Source organism: Geospiza fortis, unplaced genomic scaffold (assembly GCF_000277835.1).
Source record: "Geospiza fortis unplaced genomic scaffold, GeoFor_1.0 scaffold424, whole genome shotgun sequence".
Taxonomy (NCBI): Eukaryota; Metazoa; Chordata; class Aves; order Passeriformes; family Thraupidae; genus Geospiza; species Geospiza fortis.
The window spans coordinates 1134925-1159862 of NW_005054354.1; the positions used below are offsets into that span (position 1 = coordinate 1134925).

The 24938-nt window shown below is 41.3% G+C and overlaps 1 protein-coding gene across 1 annotated transcript in view; it reads right to left on the reverse strand.

Moving 5' to 3' along the window:
- ABCD2 (ATP binding cassette subfamily D member 2) overlaps positions 1-24938 on the reverse strand; it is a 43358-nt gene that overhangs the window by 4422 nt on the left and 13998 nt on the right. The window contains exons 7-10 of the mRNA XM_031059013.1: positions 23469-23614; positions 9383-9528; positions 2033-2117; positions 1187-1312 (exon numbers count right to left, since the gene is read on the reverse strand). Of these exons, the coding sequence (XP_030914873.1) occupies positions 1187-1312; positions 2033-2117; positions 9383-9528; positions 23469-23614 (503 nt within the window). The remainder of the gene's footprint in view (positions 1-1186; positions 1313-2032; positions 2118-9382; positions 9529-23468; positions 23615-24938) is intronic.

A 24938-nucleotide genomic window follows, 5' to 3' on the forward strand; every position in this document is an offset into this window, starting at 1 on the left:
GTCACCAGGACTGCCCCAGGCCAATAGTGAAATTCAGCGGGTGCCAGCTGGAAGCAGCAACACTGGTGTGAGCTCCCAGCAGGGGCAATCATTGCCCCTGCAGCCCAGGCTCTGAGCCCCTCCCCTGCAGGGATGCTGGCAGGAGTGGGCAGCAGGGCCATGGAAGGTCCACTCGTCACCTGCTGTCCCTCTTACTGCCTCCTTCTTAGAAACATTGTGTCTACAGCTGCCTTCACTACAACTTTATCCGATGCCTTTTTCCCCAGGAGCTACAACAGCAGCATCAGACAAGGTTCATTTCTCCCTCAGGAATTCTAGTCCCAGTTTTTTTTTATTTACCTCCCTTTCTGATAGATATCTTACCTCCTTAGCAGCAAATACAGTGTAGCAGGCATAATGCACATGATCCAACTGATAAAACTCAAGTTTGCTCAAATTACACCTCAGTTTGTTCCTCTGTGTCTTATAAGGCTGGCTAAAGGTAACTTTAATCCTAAAACATGGTTCAATTTGCAAGGGGCCAAAATAAAAAAGTCTGTATAGGAGTAACAGATCTTTCAGTGAGTATCAGGATGTGTGCACTGAAAATATTCAAAGGTGTACATGTGGAGTTTGTCAGGACCTGACAAAACATTTTTCAGGAAGTGCCAGAGGAAGGGCACAGAGTTCCCTCAGAGCTGCCAGTATGACTGTGTAATTTATCACTATAAATTATAGGAGGTAAAATGCATCATAAAACACTGACTGTAAATCTCATCCAGGGAATGTGAGAACTTTAGTGAACTCAATGGCTTATGACATGGGACTGAAAAGAGACTCATCTCCAGACTAATATTCACCAGTTTTTGCATATTATCCTTTGTGATATAAAATACTTAACCCATCCTTCTATTTTTCTACCACCAAACTCCCAATGGAAGAATGAAGAATAGTTTAACCACTTGCCACGTTTCCCATCTTCTCCCTGCCCTGGTAAACTCCCCCTGGACACCTCATGTATCTAGTCACCTTTACAGAATAATCTGGTGATACCTGTTGTGGCTGTGGCATAGACTAATTAATTACCTCTTAGACATCTGCATATTAATAACTGAAAAAACTGCCCCAGTACAAAGAATAAAGGCCAATCCACTGCTTGTCAGAGAGCTAAAAGCACGGACCATGATAAAGCCCTGAATATACTTACCAAAGAGAAGGCCTGTGTGTTATGGAAAGCAGGGATATCCCAGCAGCTTTTGCAGCTTGGAATATCTTTCCTTCGACATCAATGCTTACAGCACTCGTACATTCATCCAGCAATGCATATTTTGGCCTTTTAGAAGCAGATAAAGAACATTAATCTTCTAGGTTTTGGACAGTACTCCCATGTACAAGGTTTAATTGAAAGAACAACAGGAAGTAGAGAGCTATTTTTGCCAGACAGCTGTCTCTTATTTACAGCTGGAAGCTGGCTAGAAACAACATGAAGTTTCCATGCATTATTCAGGTGAAAAGACAACTTCCAGGAAAAATGGGGTTTATTTCCTGTCCCATTTGAGTACACAGTGACCTAACTGCTATGTCCTAGTCTGACCTAGTATTATTTTGTACTCATCAAGTCATGCAGTAGCTAAAGCCAACTTGAAGCTTCCTATCCATTGCTATGTAAGGACTGGGCTGCCTTTATGTACTTTCAGTCTCCAAAATCAAAAAAGTTTCAGGAGCTTGGCTTTCAAACTCCAAGAGCTTCTTGCAACAGTCCATCACACTTTGGGAACACTTGTAGGAGGGAAGATGCTTGTGCCTGAGATGTTACAGAAAGAAATATCTGAAAAAGGAAATGCTATGTTGCCAAAAGCAAAGCTTAAGAAGCATTATCCAAACCAAAGACAGAGCTTGAATGAATAAACAGCAAGATTTATGCAGGTCCTATGCTAGACAGTGTTACATACTGCATGCAGATTATAGTCTACTACTGCTCAAACTGTAACAGGATCTGCAAAGCTCCTTCTCATTTTCAAATGCTTCTTAAGGAATGAACCATAACACTTACTTGTGGTAAAACATCCGGGCCATGCCCATCCTTTGTTTTTCTCCTCCTGATAAGACATCTTTCCAATCCATGATAGCATCCCAGCCTTTTAAAAAAATGCAAACAAAATGAGTCAGGACAACATAAGCTTATGTAGGAAATGCAGCTTCACTTGCAGCACCTCTGCAATCTGTAACCAGAATCATAAAGAGCATTTCAAGTGCAGAAGAGACAGCTCAAGCTACTGAATCACATCTTCTGAAATACCTCAATGCCTATCCACTGGCAATCAACTGGAAAAATATCCCTTATATCATGACAAATTTGAAAGTGAAATTTAGACTTTTTGGTCATATAGATATTTTCAAAAAACTTTACTTACCACCTCTTTGAAAAACTCTTTGACTTGTATGTAACTAGTAATTTTATTCTGCCATATTTGTTTCATGGAACAACTCTCTGTTTTTTCTTGAAAGGTATGAGTGGAAATTTAAAAGCAAAGTAAAATAAATTAAGTGTAAAAAATAAAGAGCAATGTCAGACTGCACTGACTACTGTAGGCAAAGAAAACTGTCAGAAAACCCAACAGAAACACAGCTGCAGACAAAGGGATGTATCTGTGAGCACAGACAGACAGGAAAACTGCAGTCAGGCAGGAGAATCTTCTGTAAAAGTTTCCTAGTATCTTGTATTTAAAAATAAGCCACAACTGCTGTAACATGGGGTATCCTTATTTAATATTCTCCATGGCCTTTAACTGACTTATTTCTTTATCACTTTCAGGTACATGCAACAGAAGCATGAAGCATTTTATCTGTGATCTTACAGCAGACCTGTGTTCTGTACTTGGGCATGATTAATTCCTCCTACAGAAAAAAAATGAAGTAACAAATTGCCTTACTGAAAATAAGTTTTCAGTCAAACAATCCAGATGGATAGAGTAGCAAAAGATATAAGTTTTAAAAAAGAACAGCGTGGATGTAGCAAAAGATCTTATAAGACATTTTTCTTAATAGATCATCTATTCATGAGGCAAGCAGCTGAAGCAGGGCTGAGAGAAATAGAACATTTTTTCAGATCACCCCCAGAAATACTGTAACTAAAAAGTTAATAACACAGTCAAAACCCCTTTTCTGCCACTGCCAAACTTAAAATAAATATTTGCCAGAAAAGACAAAATAGGGTAAAGCAAGGAGAGTGGGCTCTGTTATTTCTGATACCTGAACGAATATGAGACAATGGGGCTTGTGAAGGTGCAGGAGGCTTGGTACTGCTCTGCCTGTGCTTGGTGCTGTACCAGGCCTTGGCAGGACTGAACAAAACATCAGTGAAACATCTGATGGGGGGCTGTGTGACCAAAACCAGTAACTGATAATGAGAGACACTAAATTTCAAGATTTTGCTCTACATAAAATCAGAAAATATAATGTAATGATTTTTAAAGAAATATTTATAAAGTTAGATTCAGAAACCAGGCATATGCAAGAAAGACATCACCTTTAGTGATCCTATAGTTTTTCCCTGTTTTCCTTCCATTCCTGTTTGAGGATGCCAGTGGGTACCCTCCCAGGAGCACATAAAGTGCTTTCAGCAGGCTCCCAACAAAGATGGAGCTGTGTAGTGATTAACTGAATCACCATTTGGATGTCCTCTGGTAAAGGGAACAGATACAGGCTGCTATTGCTGAGCAGTCCCAGTGCTGGGACCTCACAGAGAGCTGGAGTGCTCTTCCACCAACACCCTGAGCTTCCAAAAAGCACTCTAAAACACCTGGAGCACTCCCTTTTGGCAAAGGGTTCTGTCAAGGGATGGGAATGGTTCTTCACAAAAGCCATAGAAACAACTGTGCTTCTAAAGACAACATTCAAGGTGCTGCTTATGTTCTGTTATTTTTAAGCTGAGAATACAGATGAGCTTCAGGACCTGGATGTGAGCTGGGGTGTGGGTACATGTGTGCACATGTGCCTGGGGGAGCAGTGCCTGTGTTCATACAGTTTCTTCCTGATCAGCTGGTTTATAAAGACTTATTAAAAGACAAAAAAGGGAATGAAGTTCAAAAAGAAGCATCCTCTTGTCAGCAAAATAATTCTATTATTTACTCTAAAGGTGTAGGATTTAACCTTTTAATTTACCAGGATACAATGGTCATCTCTGTGGTTACTTCAACTTACATCATAACTGAGTATGACGTGCATCTTGTCTCTTCCTGCCCAGCACCCTCCCCGAACTCTCCTATTTTCCACTTGGAATGCCTCAAACAACGGATAAGGAAGTGTGCAATTTTATATTATCCGTTTAAAAAACTCTTTTCTAAAGTCTAAACAATTTCATCTGAACACTTAAGCATTGTAACTCACGCTAAACTGACTCCCTCCTGTCTGTGAACAATAGTGCACCTACTTGTCTCCTGTTTCTTCCCGCTGACATGGCACAGGTCAGTGAAGGTACTTAAGTATTCTGGAAATAACAGCCAAGTCAGTGGCTTAGGTCACCCATAACTACATCTACTTCAGAAATGAAGATATGAAATGGCTCGCCCATGAATGCAGCACAAACCTCTCAGTAAGTGCAAGCACAATCCTGGCTTTCAGAGTCCAAATTCCTAGCCCACCTTCTGGTTATGGCTTTTGCAGCCAGTAAGACAAAGAGCATGTTTAATGTGCTGGAGCACAGTAACAGCAGCAGAAATACATACAGCTGCCTGCAAAAACTAGTAATAGCCTCAGGATAGCAGCATTTCATTTTCTTGCATGGCTTCTTTTATTTTTAATCTCAGTTTTCTGAAGGAAAATGCAAGCTGTATTTGGTAAAACCGAAATGGGTTACTCCTGGGATCCTCAGCCCTCTGCATCCTTCATCCTTAATTCCTTTAATCTCAATTTTCTGAAGGAAAATGCAAGCTGTATTTGGCAAAACCCAAATGGGTTACTTCTGGGATCCACAGTTCTCTGCATCCTTCATCCTTATGAATCCTTGCATTTTCATGCAAGAACGAGCATTCAGCTGCCATGAAAAGATAAGCTTAAAAGTTCCTTTTTCAGATCTACATTCCAAAGCACCTTATCAGACATGGACTGAAGGACAGAAGAAAGGCTAACACAGCAGATCACAGCCAGAGAGCCCACCCCTGCTGAGCTTTTGGGCTGGAAGCCTTTTTCACTGTGTATGTAAAGAGAGCCCAGTGCTGTGCAGGATGAATATGCAAGGACAACCCAGAGCTGAGCAAGGAACAAAGAGACCATGGATTCCATGAGCCCCAGCTCAGTAGGACACTGCAGGGATTTGTGTCTCTGGATTTCAGAGCCACTGGAAGAGCTGGCAGAACTCTCCAGAGTTCCTGCTGGTACCAGCAACAAAAGCAAATCCAGGGCTAAAGAGATCAGGTGAAATAATCTCAGAGAGAGGAAATGGGCTTGTCCGTCTGTTTATACACAGCCTAGCACAAAAGCTCCCTGGACAACACCCAAAGATATGACAAATGTGCAAAATAATGAGGAATAATTATAATCTGGGGTGCTGAGAAACCATAAACAGGTTGAACTTGCTCAGTAATGCCATCAGCCCCAGCCGGACAGGCCCAGTCACGCGCGCACGGCGCAGCTCACGGCCTCATGGCTCCTCTGGTGTGACAGGCTGTCAGCAGCCCAGGGCTGCCTCCCCACTGACACTTGTTAAATATTCACAGATTTTCAAAGCAGGTCAGAAGGAACTACTTTATGTGTATGTACTCCATTTCTGCATGCTTTTAGCCCCCATTTCTGGACATGCTTTTTCATACATGCTGACTACAACTTTCATTTGTATGAAATTATGGCTCTGGTAGAGCTAACAACTTTATAGGTGTTGATGGGGGCACCTTACAGGTAATAAAAAGGTAACTAACAAAACAGCATTCGTCTAATATCCCAGTGGTGAGAAAAACATCAGTGTGGAAAGGGAGCTCTGCCTCCAGCAGCAAGGGGGCTACTGCCAACAGCCACTGCACTGGGTTCTTTGAGGGCTTGGGCTCAGGAGCATCCAGAACAGTGGTGCTGAGGAGGGGGACTGTTGTTTTGGTGGATTTGATGTATTCTGTTGATGCCAACTGAAAAATGTTTCATGAGGGTAACACAGAAGCTAAATGCCAAATTGGGCTATTTATTTTACTTCCTTCTAACTGGGTATCCCAGATTGCAAGGCAAGATGTATTCTATTTGTATGGCAGTTGTCTTCTGTTAAGTGGGCAGTTTTCCTTATCTCTTTCACAACCACTCCTCCCTCTGGGGAGACATCTGCTGATAACAGGCTATTGAATGTCACTGCATGACTGATAAGAACAACAGCATCCCATTGTGTGATGCTCCACCCAGAGGGAGGAGTCAAGCATTCCTACCTGGATATAATCTTGAGGTTCTGAAACACCAGCACAGCTTTTCCACTGTTCCCAGAGGAACAGCTGCCTCTTCCACTGGATCTTCAGAGGAATACTACACCCTTTCTACAGGATCCCTGGTCCAACAGAACCACACCTGACACTCCAGGAGGGCTGCAGCCACAATTCCAATTGGACTGCTACCAACACCCTGACCAGTAGGGTGTCAGGCTGTATTCTGACTTTGTCAGTGTTGTTTTGGTTTACTGCATGGTTTATTTTATCTTTTTATTTTCTTCCCTAATAAAGAACTGTTATTCCTGCTCCCATATTTTTTGCCTGAGAGCCACTTAATTTAAAATTTATAGCAATTAGGAGGGAGGGGGTTTACATTTTCCATTTCAGAGGAGGCTCCTGCCTTCCTTAGCAGACACCTGTCTTTCGAAACCAAGACACTGGGTCAAACCTTAATGCTAGAAAAAGAGAGGAATTTCTGTCATTGGCAGCAACAGAAACATCAGACACAATACTTGGAATGCAGTGATCCTTGTACTGTTGCAATGTGGAAGTAATTCAGCTAAAAACAGTAACATTATGCCTGAACAAATAATTTGAGTCAAAATTGTGCACCTCTGGCTTCATCTGGCTTTTTTATAACTGTCCATAAGGAGCAGAACACAAAACTGCCAAGTATCAGATTATACACATATGACATTTGTGATCAGTGAAAGCAAAGCACAAGAGGTTTATATGAGATTTTTCATTATTTCATAAGGAAAAATGTTCAATTTTTAGTTTAAAAATATGATTTTAAGCAAAAGGATAAAATAAAAATTTGAGTTAAAAATATTAGTCTATGTATAAACAACACCTTTCAACTGCTCACTTTCAGCAAGTATTTCTGTCTTGCTGGTTCAAAAAACCCCAGAACACAAGTGTTTATCCCAGACCAGGGCAGCTTTAAAGAATATCTAAGCATATCAAATCCATGTAACATGTCAAATCACATGTCACAGATTTCCTCACTGCTCCTACCTTGGCACTTGAGTCCTGTAAATGCCCAAGAAGAAAAGGGAACAAGTATATTATGGTCCTAAAAACTTCCCGGTATGTGCTAATCTCTCTCCCTGTTTTCCGGCTTTGCCCACTTCTATCGCTTTAGATCACAAAGCACCTAAGACACGTTTTTTCCCAACATTTGTTTGTGCAAACTTTTGCACAGTGTGCCCTTATCCTGAGCTTCAGTATAGAACCAGTGAACATTACCAGTGTCCTCTAGCCCTTGTTAATAGATTGTGTGTGTCGTGCGTGGGCAGTCAGACAGACAAAAGAGCAAGAACAGGGTCAGCAATAAATACTTTCATTAACACGGAAAGCAGCAGGAGGCTGATCCAAACCTGGGGTTCCAGTGACTGTAGCCATCTTGGACATGGGGCACAGTGACTGCCCCATCAGCAGTTACACACTCCAGCTCAGGGTCAGAAACCACAACCACGTGCACTCTGAGACTGCTGGGGGGTGGCTTTGGCCAAGGGTCACATGTTGTGCAGTCCAACCACAAGTACCAGCACACAGTGAATGCACACGTTCCACAGTGACTTCTTACCACTGACAATTTAACTGCCCCTCCTTTTCCAGCTGCCCATTCCAACATTCCTCCTTGTTCTTCTGCAATCTGAGCACCTCAGTGAAGTAAGTGACTCAGGAATACAAACAGGAATAGTTGTAGTGTCAGTGTAGGAAGGAGAGGCCTTCTCTGAAATTGTTCTGGTCACTGAGCTTAGCTCTGCCTACTTTTTCTTGTGTTATAGGATCAGATTTGAATAACATGAATCAGAATAATAGCAGATTCTTATTTTCTATTGCAACAGTCATTATTACGTTCTTAACAAAGAAGCATTAACCCACGGTGGAGAAGTACCTTTAGGTATACAATTGCTGTTGTAAATTATTACTGCTTCCCACTCTAAAATGTGCAGAAAAGACTCTGAAGTCTCTACATATACTTTAGAAAAAAAAGACAGCTTCTGCCTCTTTACAGAACAACAGGCTGCCATCCAGGAATGGGAATTTAGACATTGTCTTGGGATTCCCAGTGGTTGATGAACTACTCTGTGTTGTCAGAACGATCCTGAGACTTGCCAAGCACACAGAAGGCAAAGTACCTGATTAAAACCAGCACTGACAGCTGGCAGAGAAAGGCAGAGTCCATTTAGCTCACCCCCTTAAAGGGGTCTGAAGATCCTTTTTCTTCTCTCTAAATGTTACCAGCTTGGTCCTATGTCTGTTTGAAAAGCATAATGATGGGGGGGAAATTGAAATTAAAGATTAGTGTCTGACAGGAACAAAAGGATAAAAATTATTGCTGTGCTTGGGGGAAAAAAAGCCATGAAATTCTCCAGTTCCTTAGATATAAAAGAAGTCTTTAGCATCTTGACATTTATAGTGCCAATATATCTATACACGCTGTCCTCGACTCTGAGAACAAACAACGCTGAGAACACATGGCAAATGAAACAGCAAGCAGTAGATGGCAACGTTCTACTGCCAGCCAATGTTGCTTGGTTATTTTTAACTTGCTCAGTCTGGTGGGATGGTCTCAGACACCCCTTTTCAATGCAGATAGTTCTGCTGATCCCACAAACTAGGGAGGTGAAAGCAGACCTGACTCTCTCATTCACATGCTTTCAAGTTGATGTAGTCAGCGACATTACAATGTTTTAAGGCAGTTTTTATGAAAATCAAGGAAAGTAAGTCATCCCACAATACCAGGAAAAGACTGGCCATCACAAGACAGTGAGGATCTTCAGCCTGGACATGGATTTACTGGGATGGGGAGGAGCACTCAGCTCCTCCCCCTCTGTTAGCATCAGGAACAACAACCCTGTGTCTGTGTAGCTCCCACAACCACAAAGGTCTGAATCCAGTTTTGCCAGTTCAGTTAGTAAAGGTCAGTCACACTAAGACACACACACAAGGAATGGATTTTGTCAAGTTTTTAGCAAAAATATGCAATTTACCTCCTTCTCTTTGAACTATGTGGTACAGATGAACCATATGCAGAATAGACTCCAGATCTTGATCTTGGTAGCCTTTCTCATGCATGTCTTCCACTGAGTCTGGATAGATGACTTGATCCCGTAGTGTTCCAATGGACATGTAGGGCCTGAGGAACAATACAGGGAAACTGGTAATCTGAGGATGGCTTCAGGTGAGCACATCTTGCTGATGCTCTATGACCAGGGTATAAGGCTTTAAACACAATGTAGCTGAAACTGGATTTATCCAGTGGGTGCATTGTGGGTGAACATTTTTCTAAACTTACCTTAGGGACAATGTATTGTTTCCATAACAGTTGATTACAGAGTAACAACAAGGGTAGTGTTAGCATGGAAACACAATGATAGATTAGGCAGAATAAATATCCACTTCAGAACCCACTTTGAATGCTTTCACTTGGAATCAGCAGAACTATCCTGTATTCAAGATTTGGTACTCTTAAAGCGATTTAGAAATTGATTTAAACACACACATGTTAAAATCAAGTTGTAACAAAAACATTGCAGCTCAAACTGGTAAAGAATTCCATGGTGCAGCAGGAGACACACAAATCAGACAAGAGAGCACTGAAAACATTCTTTGCACTGAAACCCTTCTTTCTCTATTATTCTGGAGTGCAGAATTTGAACTGGGCATAACTTAGCTGGCTCTAAAAGCCAGTGTACCACCTCTGAATTGCAAAGTAGCACACATTAAAGGCGCTGGTCACCTTAAACCTCCCAGCACCAGCCTCCCTTTGCCAAGTACAAGGCTGTGCTGTATGTGAAGCAGCTTCTTAATCACCATATTTCCAGACCAGGTAATACCATCTGTCTTACTCAAACAAGCTGTCTCTAATTCGAAGCCAGAGTCCCCAATCATGGTTGGGGAATGGCTATGGCCAATTGTCACAATGTCATGAGCTGTGCCCAGCCTCTGGTACAGCCCAGGACCCCAAAATCCTCCTAGTCTCAAAACAAGAAAACTGAAAGAACAGTATCACAGCTCTCTAAAAGATATCAGACCATTCAGGTTAAGACAGCAAAGGCAACCTAAGACACATCTACTTGACCATTTCCTTTGCTGGTCTAAGGATTTCTTGTGAAGGACAAATATTCATCCTGTCTCACAGACACTGCTGATAGCTCTTGGAAACTGGAAACACCACAGGAACAGTCTGTGGGATTTTGAGTTTGAAAGGGAAAGTCAGAGCCAAAGAACAGTCAGGCTCCAGACTCTGTCCTGCTTTCTGTGCCAAGTGTTCCACAACTCCCTCTGGGTTCATCTGCTAAAACAATACTAGTCTTATTAAAGCTGTAGTGCCAGGGGATGATGATAGAGAGGAGCAGTCAAAACTGGGCCAGCAACGAGGAGGCTTCCAGGCAGCTTGCTCTTGTCACCAAGAACTGCTTCCAACGACTTCACAGTGTGTTGAAAAGCAGTCAGCTTTCTTCCCTAAAAAGCTCTGGCCCCACATGGTGGGAAGGTCTCAGCCATGCAGAGGCTTTGCCTGGCAGAGATGTGTAACACCTCAGCAGATTTCTTCCCTTCTCTTGGAGGTGTCTGCAGAAGGGTGGATCTATCCATCATTAATCTGAGTCTCTAAAATGCACTATAGAGTAATGTGAAGGAACTCACAGTGCAACAAATGAAGGATTAGAGAACTAAAGCTGCCATATAAACTAAAATTCACATGCAAGCTGGCATCAGCTGCATTGGTTTTAGTGCTGCAAACATCCAGGGTGAACTGTCTGTACCCGCCTGTGGTTAAACTACTTTCACCACCAACTGGGTGAGGATGGGAAGGGCAGGGGATCTGAACTCTGCAAATATTTGGTCAGCTCTATGTTGTGGCAAGCACCCAGATGGAGCAAAACCAGAACCACAAGTCAAATCTAAGCACTGCTTGCTCCTCTTTGCTCATTGTTCTACTCTCTGCTTATTGTGGCAATAGCACTGCTCTGGGCCGCTGCACGAACACCAGCACCAAGTGCAGTGAACCACTTACATTAATTGTGATATTGCAAAATCTCAACTCTAAACATTAAGTAACTTCATGAAGTAATGAGCTATTACATATCCAAAATGGTCTCCATCTAAAATCCCAAAGGGCTCGACTTCTTGTATGTGTAGAAATCACTTCACTTGCTCCAGACTGCTGCCACCTCTGGGACAGAAGAGCAACTCCACCTGGGCTCAGAAAGGTTTAAATCAGCTGGTAAACTGTGTAATTTAGGTGAAGCTGCAAGTAAGGACAAGGAGGACAGAGTATCTATCATATAATTTGCCTGGGGTTTAATGCCTCACTCTTGTGAAGTATGATCCTGTAATGACCAGCAGCTCTGAGATTTAACCTACGGCAAAACAGGGAAAGCGATGCCCAAACATACAGCGCCAGGACCCTGGGTGACATGCACTGTGCCAGGACACTGGGTGCCATGCTGTTCATTGGGTCACCAGCACTGCTTCCCGGCCTTCCTTTTCCTTCTGGCCTCACAGCTAAACACACTGGTACTACCAAGCATGCCTCTCCCCACCTAGTTTGTAAAAATTACAGAAAAGCCCAGCTTGCAGTGGAGTAACAAACCCCATCAATTACTAACTATACTAATAAGAATAGCTTACAAGGAAACTACTGCAGAAAATAAGAATAGCTTACAAGGAAACTACTGTTACGAGACGGGAATTATGTGTCCAAAGAGAGAGCTACTGGAAAAAGCCTAATTATATACTATAGCAGTCAGAGTCCTCAACTGGAAGGAGGGAGACTTTAGTACCGGTCTTTTTTTCCCCAATGCTCTCTAAGATAAAATCCAGTAACTATCCTAACCCTTCAGTAGCATTGTAAAAACATTTAAAGGAGGTTCTAATCTTATTGAGGTGCCTGCTCTCAGGAGAGACACATGGGTTTAACATCTAGCTCTCCATTTGCCACCTAAGCTGCAGGAAGTGGCAGAAGATCAGACATACATTTATACACAGATATTCCTATAGGTTAACTCTAGGTGGCTCCCTTCACCTGCTACATAGATATTATGGACCATTTTCCAAAAGCTCAAATATCTGGGGGTTCCCCCCATATTTGAATTTTCTATCATCTTGCTTGTTAAGATCATAATTTTACAAGCTGTTATACTTTGTCTGGAATCACCTCAGCAAAACTCCAGTTATTGCAATGCTCCTGGTTTAGATTAATAGTAAAAATTCCAGTTTTCACCAACAGCAAATCTTGATCAAGAGCAGTCAACAAGAAACAAAAGCCTCCACTAATTAAAGTAACTGAATTCTTAACTCTTCAATGGCATTAATAAAATAAACAGAAAAAAAAAGATGACACCACCACTACAAATTTGAGAAAGTAAAAGGTCTTGAATGAACATGAATTAAGTTCTTTTTAAGTAGTGCTGTAGATACTCTCTTGAACAGAAGGTGCTATCATCAAAGAGTTAAAAAATAATAAATAATACTTATCAAAATTTAAAAACCACAACAGTCTGTTTGCTTATCACACTGTGTCGAGTTCAAGGAATTTTAGGGCCAGCTAAAGTTTCAGTAACTGTTCTACATATATAAATAATTTATCTGTCTTTAAACGACCCTACCCTGAACTTTGCTCTCCCCTCATACAGAACTGGCCACAAACATCCTCTAAATATTTCAGATAGATCAGTTACCTATTGGAAAATTCTACCAGAGTGCTAAAGACCATAATGCCAAGGAATATAACAGGAAATGAAATGCACAGTATGAAAGGCAGAATTCTCAATGCATATAATTGGAATCTGATATCAAAGGCTTAAAAAAATCACATTAATCACTCTGTGGCTTTTTTTTTTTTTGCAACAAGGCTGTGCACATTTCTACAAGAAAACAATCTAGGAGCAAAGTGCTATTCATACTCAGGTATCATCTCATCTCATCTCATCTCATGATTTTTTACTATTACCTAGAACATAGACAGAATATTACTAGAACTGGTCAGATGGCAAAAAATGTTTAAGGTGAGCAACTCACATAATTATTCAGTTCAGTCTGTTTGTATCTTGTGATAGGCAGAGAACACACAAAAACACACATATAATTAAAATCAAACCATAAACAATTTCTACAAAATTTTAGCAGATAATGCTTTCTGAAATAATTATACCACCTGCAAGGAATCAATCAAGTGAAGAGGAAATACTCTCCTTTTCTTAAACTACCTCTGGCAGTACTGATGATAAAAGGATTATATGGATGGACGATCATGAAGATCAATGAACTGAAGAACAATGAGCTACTCTGGACAAGGTTCTAGCCTGCCAGTCCCACCAGGCATACTCCAGACTAAGAGGTGTTTCTGAGTTTTATCACAGCAGTGTAACACAATGAGCAAGGCAGTTTCCCTCTTCTAGAATGATCCCAAACTATTCACAATTTTGTAGATAAGAAGTGACACCTTATTTCACAGTGAAGAGGAAGTGCAGACAGCAAAGCCTCTAGAGCAAAGGCTGGTTTTGCTCTGGGTCTCTACTGTGTTTAGTTGCCCATGGCATAACTTCTTCCATGCACTGTGATATCAATACGCAAGCGAAACACCTGCCAACAAGTGAGAAGCCACACACTGCACTGATTTCCTTCTCTTATCTGCTGGGAAACACTGCATTACACAGGATAGAACAAGACAGAATAGAGTCACACCATGTATATGGATACATGGAACATTATTATAGACATTTTATAAGCATTATTGATATGTGACGTGGCTCTTCAAGGCAGCTGTAGTAATAAGCAGAAACTGAGATTGATAGGGTATAATTAATACAAGATATTATGCAAATAACCAAGCCTGGAAAAGTCTTCCCTCTTGGGAAAGCCACACTCCCAACTAAGCTATGCAGATGCACACATGATGAACTGAAGAAAAGAAATCCCACCTGCTACATTATCCCATGAGACCATGACATAATTAATGACTAAAGAACAATGAAGTGAAAACCCGGTGTTGTGAGGACTACTCTGCATTGTCAGCAGAAAAGACTCATCTCACCTAGAAGTTACTGATGCAAGTCTGAGTTAGTTACCCCTGGCCCTCTTTGCAGTCATTGGTGTCCTCTAGTGAACTGGTCCTAGGACACAGACCAAGCAGCTGCAGTGAGCCCAGATGGAAGACTGTTGTGCACTATGGAGCTGGTGATCCATGGAACAGCTGCCTTGAGTGGCCATGGGCCTGTGCTACACTTTGCTGCCCTGTGCTGGGTTGTGCTGCACATACAGCTTGGCCTTCATGCTTCTGCTGCACTGCACTCCTGGCTGCAGGATAAGCTTTGTCAGCTAATCTTCACAGAGGAGCCTGCAAGCAGCTCCCCCCTGGCACCAGCAGTAACACCTCGGGCTTGTCCTTGTCTTTATCTTGAAGTGAAGCAGAATGTTCTCATGGTAACATCCTTTGGTCTGACAATGGAAGTGACAAATGGCATTGTTCACTCCTAAGAAAATCCTGCCAGAGTGCTCAAGACCATAGTGCCAAAGAACCTTAGCACAGATGGGCCCAAGGGCAGCACATGCTGTGCTGTGACCAGAGGTCTGCCTGATGCTGCACAGTGCTGGGCTCCTGGCATCTGATGGGATTCAAGCTCACAGAACTGGTGATGGGACAGGAGCATCTCTCCTGCGAGGAAAGAGACCTGGGAGAAGTCTCAAGGAGATCTTATCGACTCATATGAATACCTGAAGGGAAGGTGCAAAGAGGACAGAGCTGGGCTCTTCTCGCTGGTGTCAAGTGACAGGATCAGAGCTAATGGGCACAAACTGAAACAGGAGATGCCAAATGAGCATCTAGAAACAATTTTTTCACTGTGAGGGTGATCAAGCACTGAAGCAAGTTTCCCAGACAGGCTGGGGATCTTCACCCTTGGAGATATTCAAAAGCCATCTGGACATGATCTTGGGCAAACAGGTTTAGCCTGCAGGCAATCAAACACAGAACTAGAACCTAAAAAATGTGTCTGAGTGAGCAGACCATGGAGAAGCTGGGAGAAGGCCGAATGATCTTGGAGCTGGGTTGCAGTTCTGAAGTTTTGGAGCCCAAGACACAGGGGCAGGCAAATGGCAAAGCCTAAGGGGCATGGGAAGAATTACTACTTTCACTTCAAGAAGGAGGTGTTGGCTATGTCTCCTACCTGGATTTTTAAAAGCATAGGGCACTGTAATGGAGTTTCTGATTGAAAACTACAGTAGGAAGGAGAAGAAAGGACTTATTCCCAGGGAAGTTGATACCAGTTGTTATTAGAGCTTTCAGGTGTCCTTCCCTTACAAAAAGCCAGCATCCTTTTAGTCTTTTCATATCCAGCTTTTTATGTCAGGCAGATTTCATAGTTTATGCTTCCCAGTGCTTCCCGTTGTTATGTAACCAAATTGATTCTCATTACTTGATATGCATAAGGCATCTGAAGCGTGCTTTATGATGCTCCTAGGTAAAATATTACTGAAACAGTAAACAGTTGCCATTCTGTTCATCTGTCACAGATCCTTGGTTGCACAGTTTCAGGGCAGGTGCATTAAGCTGGAGGAAACTGCTCAAGCTGGACTGAGTAATGGGAGCTCAGGGCAGAAACTAGGTCATGTAAACGCAACCACCATATTACTCCCTAACATGCAACTTTGTCTGTACCACAGCTAAGCTACACAGAGTTCTCAGTTAACCTCTAGGTGAATTTCTTCCCTTGGCACTGCTGTCAAAACTAAATTTTGAAGGCAAAAGAAGTTGTGGATACCCCATTCCTCTAAATGCTCAAGGCCAGGCTGGACAGGCCTTTGCACCTGGTCTAGTGAAACTGTACCACAGCTAAGCTACACAGAGTTCTCAGTTAACCTCTAGGTGAATTTCTTCCCTTGGCACTGCTGTCAAAACTAAATTTTGAAGGCAAAAGAAGTTGTGGATACCCCATTCCTCTAAATGCTCAAGGCCAGGCTGGACAGGCCTTTGCACCTGGTCTAGTGAAAGGTGTCCCTGCCCATGGCAGGGGGTTGGAACTGGATGGTCTTAAAAGGCCCTTTTTAACCCAAGGCATGCTATGATTCTATGAGCTGCTCATATCAGCAAAATGAAACTAACACAGAGTCAACAAACTGGCAGGATAGATCCTATAAAAACCAGCCATGTATTCAGTCCTTACAATCTATTAATGGCTTTGTAATTATAAAATGTTTGTCAAGCTTAACCTATGTACTTAAAAAAAGTCCAATGCTTATTTTTCCTAGCTTTTAAATGCAGTTTCATAAACAGTCTGGCACATAGATGGATGACTGGAGTAGAAGTTGAGTATGTATCAACGCATCTCAATTCCTCACCTACATTTGGTCCTCTTGGTATCTCCCATAGTCACAGCTTGCTCCAGACACGCTCCAGTCTGAAGGCACTGAGGGATCAAAACCCTGGAGAAGGCTGAAGTCCTTCACAAAGATCAGTTTAGCAGCAGCCCTTAAATGTTGGATTTATGTAAATACATTTTAAACCTAAGGTAAGTCCCAAAGCAGCAAGTTGACTATATACTTCAGTCTGGAATTTATGCAAGACTTTCCTTAATAACAGAAAATACCTGAAAACTGTGCTTTAATCAGCTGAGTCTTGTGTCTGGGCAGTAGAGAAGACACCTGGCATGGCTTGAGGAGGAGTTGCAGCTAATCCACAAAACCATTTCCCACCTCTGCCTATCAGTGTTGGTGAATTTTGTATGCAGTGTCCTACCAAGAGGTAGTGCCATTACTTGTGAGCAATCAGCACATAGACCTAATAATAAACATTCAAACTTTCCAGCTCTGAGTGAGCTTTCAGTGGAAATTGAGAGGTTTCACAGAGATCCTGGCAGGCAAAGCTTCCACCAACCTACAGGGCAGCCAGGCAAGAACTTTTCTGTTCTAGATGAGGCAAGATGGAACTTTCATAAATCAGAAAGAATAAGTGCAACCATTTCTATAGGAATGACAAAAAGATGAAACAGAAGAAGCTGTACCCTGGCCAAGGAGAGAGCCTGACAGCCCTCTCAGATGCCAGCCAACAGTTTCTAACAAATGGCAGAACTGTCTGTAACTGATTAATCCCAATAGAGGAAATATAAGATACAAAATAGCAGGCAATCTTTAAACCATATCTATATCAATATAGTATACGAACTATTGCACATAGTGTGAAGTGTGTTATGTTTTTTGTTAATGCTTATGTATCAAAGACCTTTTTCTCCTCTGTCAGATAAATGGTGAACTTTGGAAATAAACACATTGAAAAGGACCATCATGAACTTGATAACAGCAAGTCCACAGACAGACAGATGCAGTGTACCAGGGAGCAGGTATCTGTACAGCATGCCATGAACTGATGGCAAAGGACCAAAGGAACAAGTCGATGTGGTGATGCACTATCAGCAAAATGCTGAAGGGCAATGACAATCACTGGTGCAGTGTTGGCATGTGCAGAGTACAGCTTAACTCCACCTGACTCAACTAAAAAGATCATAGTTAAAGACAGAGCAGTATCAGCTGAAAACAAATTAGGATGTGCAGAATACAACACAGGACAGAGACATCTGAGCCAATCTAAATGAGATGAGGCCACAGAACTCATAGAGGTGTATTTGCACAGCACTTCATTCAGGCTGCTTCTCCATCAGACCACACACTAACAAGAAAGCAGTCTGATACAGAAGAACCATATAGATACATACTCCATTTGCACAAACTTCTGTATGTCATATAGGGTATCTGAAAGTGAAACACAGCAATTTTGCAAGATTAAATTGTTCACACAATCAAGAACTGTTTCAGGATGAGTGGCCACTACTAACTACTTTGTGCTTAAAACAACATTTGAGTTACACTATAATCTTTGAATTTTCATGTGCTTATAATGTAAAATTTATTTTATCACTTTATTATTATTTACATCACTTAGAACTGAAACATTCTTGCTTCATGCATCCATATGATAAATATCCTTGGACTACCTGAGGCAAATCACATTAGACATTTGGATTACTTAATAGAGGTAAGGAGAGGAAAAATATCTCTGTGGCTGATGTAATTTTGTTTTGTATCCGAAGATATTTTTAGAATATAGAAGGAAAAATGCCAGACAGGAAAAGACTTGTAAACAAACCCCAAATAAAATACCAGAAATAGAGCCAATGTATGTAAAACCAAACAGCTTAGGAGGGCCAGATAAACCTTTAAACTGTTCCATTCCAGACTGTCCTAGCATTTTTAAGAAGGCAGCAAGACATAGGGTATATAAATTTTAAATGACAAAGAACAAACAACATTTGACACTAGTTTATCTTCAGTTGCCACCCTTTTAGCATTTGATGACCCTGGCGTCGAAAGAAAGAAATGTTAGAGATCTACTTGAATGAGCAATAGCAAGAGAGAGAGAATACAGAATTGGACCATTGCTGTGACTGCTGAGAAAGTGGGTAGGTCTTCTACTAGAACGGCACACAGAATAACAAAGAAACCATGCATGCTACTGGACAAACACACAAAAATAACCAAATTAGAGTAAAAACAAGCTGGAGAGGAAGAACAATGGCCATGGATGAGGAGAAAGAAGTACAATGTATTACTCCAGGCTCTATGGGAATCAGTCCTCAAGAAAGAGAAAATGCTGATGGACATTTTAGATACGTGCTGTGCTAGGAAGACTCGAGAGTCATGATCAAAGGTTATGGAACTAACAGGGACTGCATGAGACATTCTTCCACACAAATAAGACAATATGACACAGCAGGCAGAAAATTATTAACAATTTATATCAATAACTCAGTGGTGATTAGAACTTTACTGCAACTTATGGTGCAGAGATATTGAGGAATATTCCTGTGCTGTTGTCAATGTAACCTGCAAGTATGTAGCTGTGTAATTCTGCTGGCATTTAAATCTAACTAAGAAAATGGGAGCCAACATGCGCAGAATCTGTTTCTTTACAACTGAAAAAGCTGAGACTTTTAGTTGGAGAGCAAGAAAGGCTGGAGTAAATGCTAGGAGGAATTGCCTGCTAGAGCTCTCTAATTCCATGAAGATGGAGTGAAGAGTCTGTTCCCAAGTATAAGACCATGAAGAGTCTCCTCCCAAGAATAAGACCAACAGAGTAGAAGCAGGGCACATTCTGAAGAAATAGGCTACTTTCAGATAGGTTGTGAAAGGCTAATTCCCAAGTGCTTCAGGTACATCTTGCGTCACTCTCTACAACTTCCTGAAAGGTGGTTGCAGTCAGATGGGGATTCTCCAGGCAGCACTTGAGAGAACAAGATGACACAGTCTTAAGCTGCGCCAAGGGAAATAAATATAGGCTGGATATTAGGAAAAGGTTTTTTATGGGAAGAGTGATAAAGTACTGGAATTGTCTGCATGGCGAGGCGGTGGAGCCACCATCCCTAAATGTGTTTAAAAGAAGACTGGATGTGGCACTTGGTGCCATGGTTTAGCTGAGGTTATGGCATGGGTTGGACTCAATCTTAAAAGTCTCTTCAACCTAGTGATTCTGTGTGATTCTGTGTGTGGCATATCTTCAGCATCAGTACTCATGTTACCCACTACATACTTTGTTCATTATTTATTATTTTAAATGATGTTTCTGGATTCTGATTTGAACCATGGTTCCTTACCAGCTAGAGTGACACGTGTTTATTTTTTCATTCATGCTACATTCTTGGCCAGGATTCAAAGAAGAATGCAAAGAGGTGGTTAACACAAACAAATTTTACTTGCAAAAGAGGGACAGAGTGAAGCAGAAGAAGGGGTAAGAACATCCACACTGCGAGTTAGTGAGTCTCCTATGTGATCTGACAACTTGTTGAGGTGTGACCAGCTCCTAGCACTGAAACAACAAGCTGTTTCAGGCACCAAATGATGCTTGAAGGCTCTTCAAGCCTCCATCTCTTCTGCCTGCCCTCCCTTCTGCCCACTCTCTTCTTGGACAGGCCTGTCAGGGACAGTGGCAGAGCCTTGAAGTTTCTGGGCTTTTCTCACTCTGCCCCCAGTTTGTCCCATCAGCATCCACCAGAACTGTGACTGATTACAGATCAATTCTGCAAGGCCTAGTCTTATATAAGGGGAGGAAAAAAACCCTCACAATGTTTTACAGCAAAAGATAAAACAGCAGTATAATTATATTAAGTAATCTAAAAACCCAAAAAGACAGGAATTCTTAAGGCTCTGTTTTAAAGCTTACAAACCACTAAGTAATGCTAACTACAAAGTGTCTGCAGTGTGGATGAAATTTAGAGTATACAATGAGCTAACTCATATTTTAATAAATCATAGCTTTGTATGTAGCTTTTGTACTCGAAAAAGATACATGATTTCCCACACATTTCTGGAATACTATGCTGAAACATTAAAAAACAGAAATGGAAAAAATAATCTTTTCAGTGAGCTCCTATTTACTGTGGAGTATTCTATTACTCAGCAGTCACTGTATTCTCCACCATTCATGTGTACAGATGAGGATTCACACACCTGACTTAGAATGGGCTGATGCAGAACTAAACTCAGCCACAGGAACGCCAATGCTTCAATGGTAACTGTGTCCACTAATGGAAAGCTCTTAGATCAGAGATGTAATGTATAAACACAAACACGGGGATGTCATCCTAACTTGCTGCTCTGATGGACATCCACCAACTCAAGAGCTTTCTGCTGTACCACAGTTTCACCTACCCAGCAAACCAAACAGTGAGGTAGGCTGATGGCAGGCTGATCCTATCCTACCATCTCCCAGATCCTGTCAGCCGGAAACATTTTCCGGAACACTTTCCAGATTGACAGGAACAATCTTCCCTAAGGTTATGATGAAATACAAACATGATGAAATGTAGGCAGGGCACTCTATTCTTCAACCTAGAATTCATAGAATTGTGCCTAACAAAGATAAACAAAAGGTAATCCTGATAAAGCAGCAATTTGCACAGGATTAATAAGTAAAATGGTTGCACCAGCAGGACCTTACAAAACAAACCTCTTTAATTTGGGGACAGTTTAAAAACCATTACACAAATTCTAAATGTATACTAGAGCCAGGGACAGACAAAAAACCCCAAGGGAATGTATGACGTATTTAGGCCACAAATAAAAGAACTCACAGATAGATTAGGGCAAAAAAAGAGAAAAACCTGGACCATGTAAGGCAATCCACACAAAAGCCCTAAAACTCCAGCAGATCTGCTGCAAATCTTGTCCCAAAATGTACAAACTTCAATATAAAAAGTTCTTAGTATCTCAGATATTCATCGAAGACTCTGTATGCCCAAAGAACAAATACATTGGGCAAAAAACCAACTTGAGATCCTCAAGGACAGCCAAACTGCTGTCCTTTAGCAACCCCTTCAGCCACATTCACCCTACAAGAGAAATCCCTACAAGATTCAGTCTCAGTCCCTGTCCAAATACAAGACACTTATGAGTGACAAGCCACATTTCTGATTGTACAAAACACGCTCTGACACAGCTGAATTGTCCTCCAGAGTACACTTCAGAATCCTCAGCCACAGTCAAGGTGTAGCACTTTTGCAGAAGAGCTCTCTCTGTCACTCCTTGTTGGCCCATTTACCCAGACACGGCTCTGTCCCTTGGGAAGGGAAGCACAGAGCTCATGAAGAGCCACAGGGCTGAGCTAAGGCAGTGTCCCTTGGATGCTGCAAGGAGAGCCCTCCTGTTGGGGATCCTACTAGGATGGACTGTGTATGCCAGTCCCTACACTGCACATCCCCAGTCCTACAGCTTTGGTCACCGAGGGATACAAAGACGTTAGGTGAATTCTGACTAAAACTTTTTGAAATGTTTCACAAAAGACGTCTGCTGGACAAACTCTTCCAGTACTGCAAAGTTAGGGGAAGCAGCTAACAAAGAACCATGATTATGGAATGAAATCCCAGCAGATGTGATGCAATCACCTCAAACCAGCACCTTGGCAAATTTGCCTGAATGCAACAGGAGTCTGTTTGCTTTCACAGGATAAAGGGAATGTAAGTAAAGGGAAAGGGCTGTAAGCAAGCCAGCCAGATGTTGATCTGAATAGGGGCTGGGATCACACAGAGGAAGGAGGTGTCTGAAACTCAACATTTTCTTCAAGAAAAAAACCTAGATTAGCTTTTGTTCTGAGTAAACCATTTTTAAGACTGCCCCGCACAATGGGTATTCTGAAATAATGTTTTGAAAAACGTTTAATAAAGTATTTTGCTCCAAACTCCTGAATAAAAGTCTTGAGTGAACCAGAAAAATGACAATGCCTAGCAATAAATTATGTAGATATTTGAAAAAATCATAGACCAGTGTTCTTTGCTAGCTTCACCTGCAGCAAGGAAAATCTACTGATCAGTTCAGTATATTCCATTCATCTTAATATCTTGTACTTTTTAAACAAGTCTACAAACTGTTATCACAAATACTTCTTTTGCCCATGGGAAGAAATGAACTACAGGAAGTAAAGATTCAGTGTTTGACTTTGCTTTTGCAAAACAACATAGTTAGAGGTCTCTAAGGAGATATTCTAGAACCAATTGCATAAGAGTATATACTGAGAGTCCAACAGCATGTCAGAGTACAAAGAAAGGACAACAAAGCCAAGTTTCCATTAGTGAAATGAGCGCATATTATTAAGAAGGCAATCTGCAGTTACTGTTGGATTCGATTGTGGTCTTGCAGGGTGAAAGTTAAGTTTTGGTTACTTTGACACTTAAGAATCAAGCCACTCTCACTTGTTTCGAATCTTGGTTTTAAAAGAAATCAGATTTGAGATACACGAGGTCTATTTCAAATTTCTTTCAGACACCAGTTTGTTCCCACAATCCCAACTATCCAGGACTTCAGCCATCTGAGGAACACAGGCTCCAACATAAGTGTCTGTGAGCCCTTTCCAATGACTAATGATGCTGCATCACCAATGAGAAAAGAGCTCTTATAAATACACTTCACACACCTGAGGCTGTGCTTACCACCTTTACACTTGGATGTATACATCACAGATTAGAAATATGAGAAGAAGGGCCAAAATTCATGTAAACAGGTAAGAGGCACCACCTTCAGCAAGACACATACCTTTGTGGTATATAAAACATGTGTTGTGGAGGGGGCTTGTAGAGAACTCCTTCATACACAGGCCATAAACCACTTAAAATTCTGAAGAGAGAACTCTTTCCACAGCCATTGGGTCCAGTGATTAAAAGATTCATCCCCTCCTCGACCTGCAAAGGGGATGAAAATGCAAAGATATTACTACACAGTGTATGTGGCACAAGAGATTCCAAGACCCCTAAGAGGGGGTTACATAAGCATTTATACAAAATTATCAACCAATTTCATTGATTAGCTGCATGTATTCTGGAAGCAGTGGCATTAGATAAAATATGTGGGCTGAGATAATGCAAATAATCTCCTTTATATCTGACTATTTCTATAAATAATGTTTACAGTAGTATATGGTAGTAATATTTATAGTAATATATTATTATATACACGTTAATGTAATATGTGATATAATTACACTACAGCATCAATACATCACAGTCAGAATCAATTGTTCTAATGCAGATTAGGTCCAAAGGTGTTAACAGTGTTTCAAACAGTATTGTGCCTATCTGTGATATTAACTACAGGTATGGGAGGTCAATCAAGTGATTTGGAAAATTTATTTCACATTGCCATTTCTCACTTAATTACCTATGTTAACTTGGCTGTGATGACAAGTGATTTTTTTTACTCATTTGACTATTACCCTGTGTACATATGAGTGTATATTTATGCCTAATCACAATGTCATTATCTATGTTTTACAGAAATATACTGACTTCTGTATTTTCTTTGTTTCTGTCTCTTGAGATGAATAAATCGAAATGCCTGCTTGATCATAAGGTTGTAATTTTACAATTCTGAAATTCCTGCACTGAAGTTGTTGCAAGTTTTGCCATAGCTAGGACCATTTCCTCCTAGTTTCTAATTCAGAGGAAAAGGAAAATCCTGCTTTAGCTAAATTAAAAGATGCGCTGGAATTGTTAAATTTATTTCTGGTAACTTCAACTCTTTTTAAAAAGAACAACACCTACACTGGAACATCAGATCAGGATACATCTGGGAATAATTCAGTAAAGGTCACTGGTTAAAATTGTGAGCAGGTACCAAGAGGTGTCTGGAATAGGTTTTTAAAAACAATACAAGCTTCTGCTGAGTTAATGCTCCCCAACTGGACTGGTGAACTATGCTGTCAGCTATCAGTCAGTACTGCTCTTTGTGGTGATCAGGAAAAACTACAGGTTTGATTTTTTCACTGTTGCTGTGGCCTCAGACTTTTAAAGGAGCCTTTGTGAGTAAAGCACCCCAATTTGACTGAATTTAACTAAAGGTGGATGCACACTCTCATGTACACCTTTGAAAATCTCAGGTTAGTTTTTCACCTGGAAACAGCAACAGAAATCCTCCCTTTTCTTTCTCTGAGCAGGAAAAACTCCACATGTCTGCCTCTATTGAGCTACTATGCCTACCTTTCTGGACTTCCCCTTTTATCCATATGCT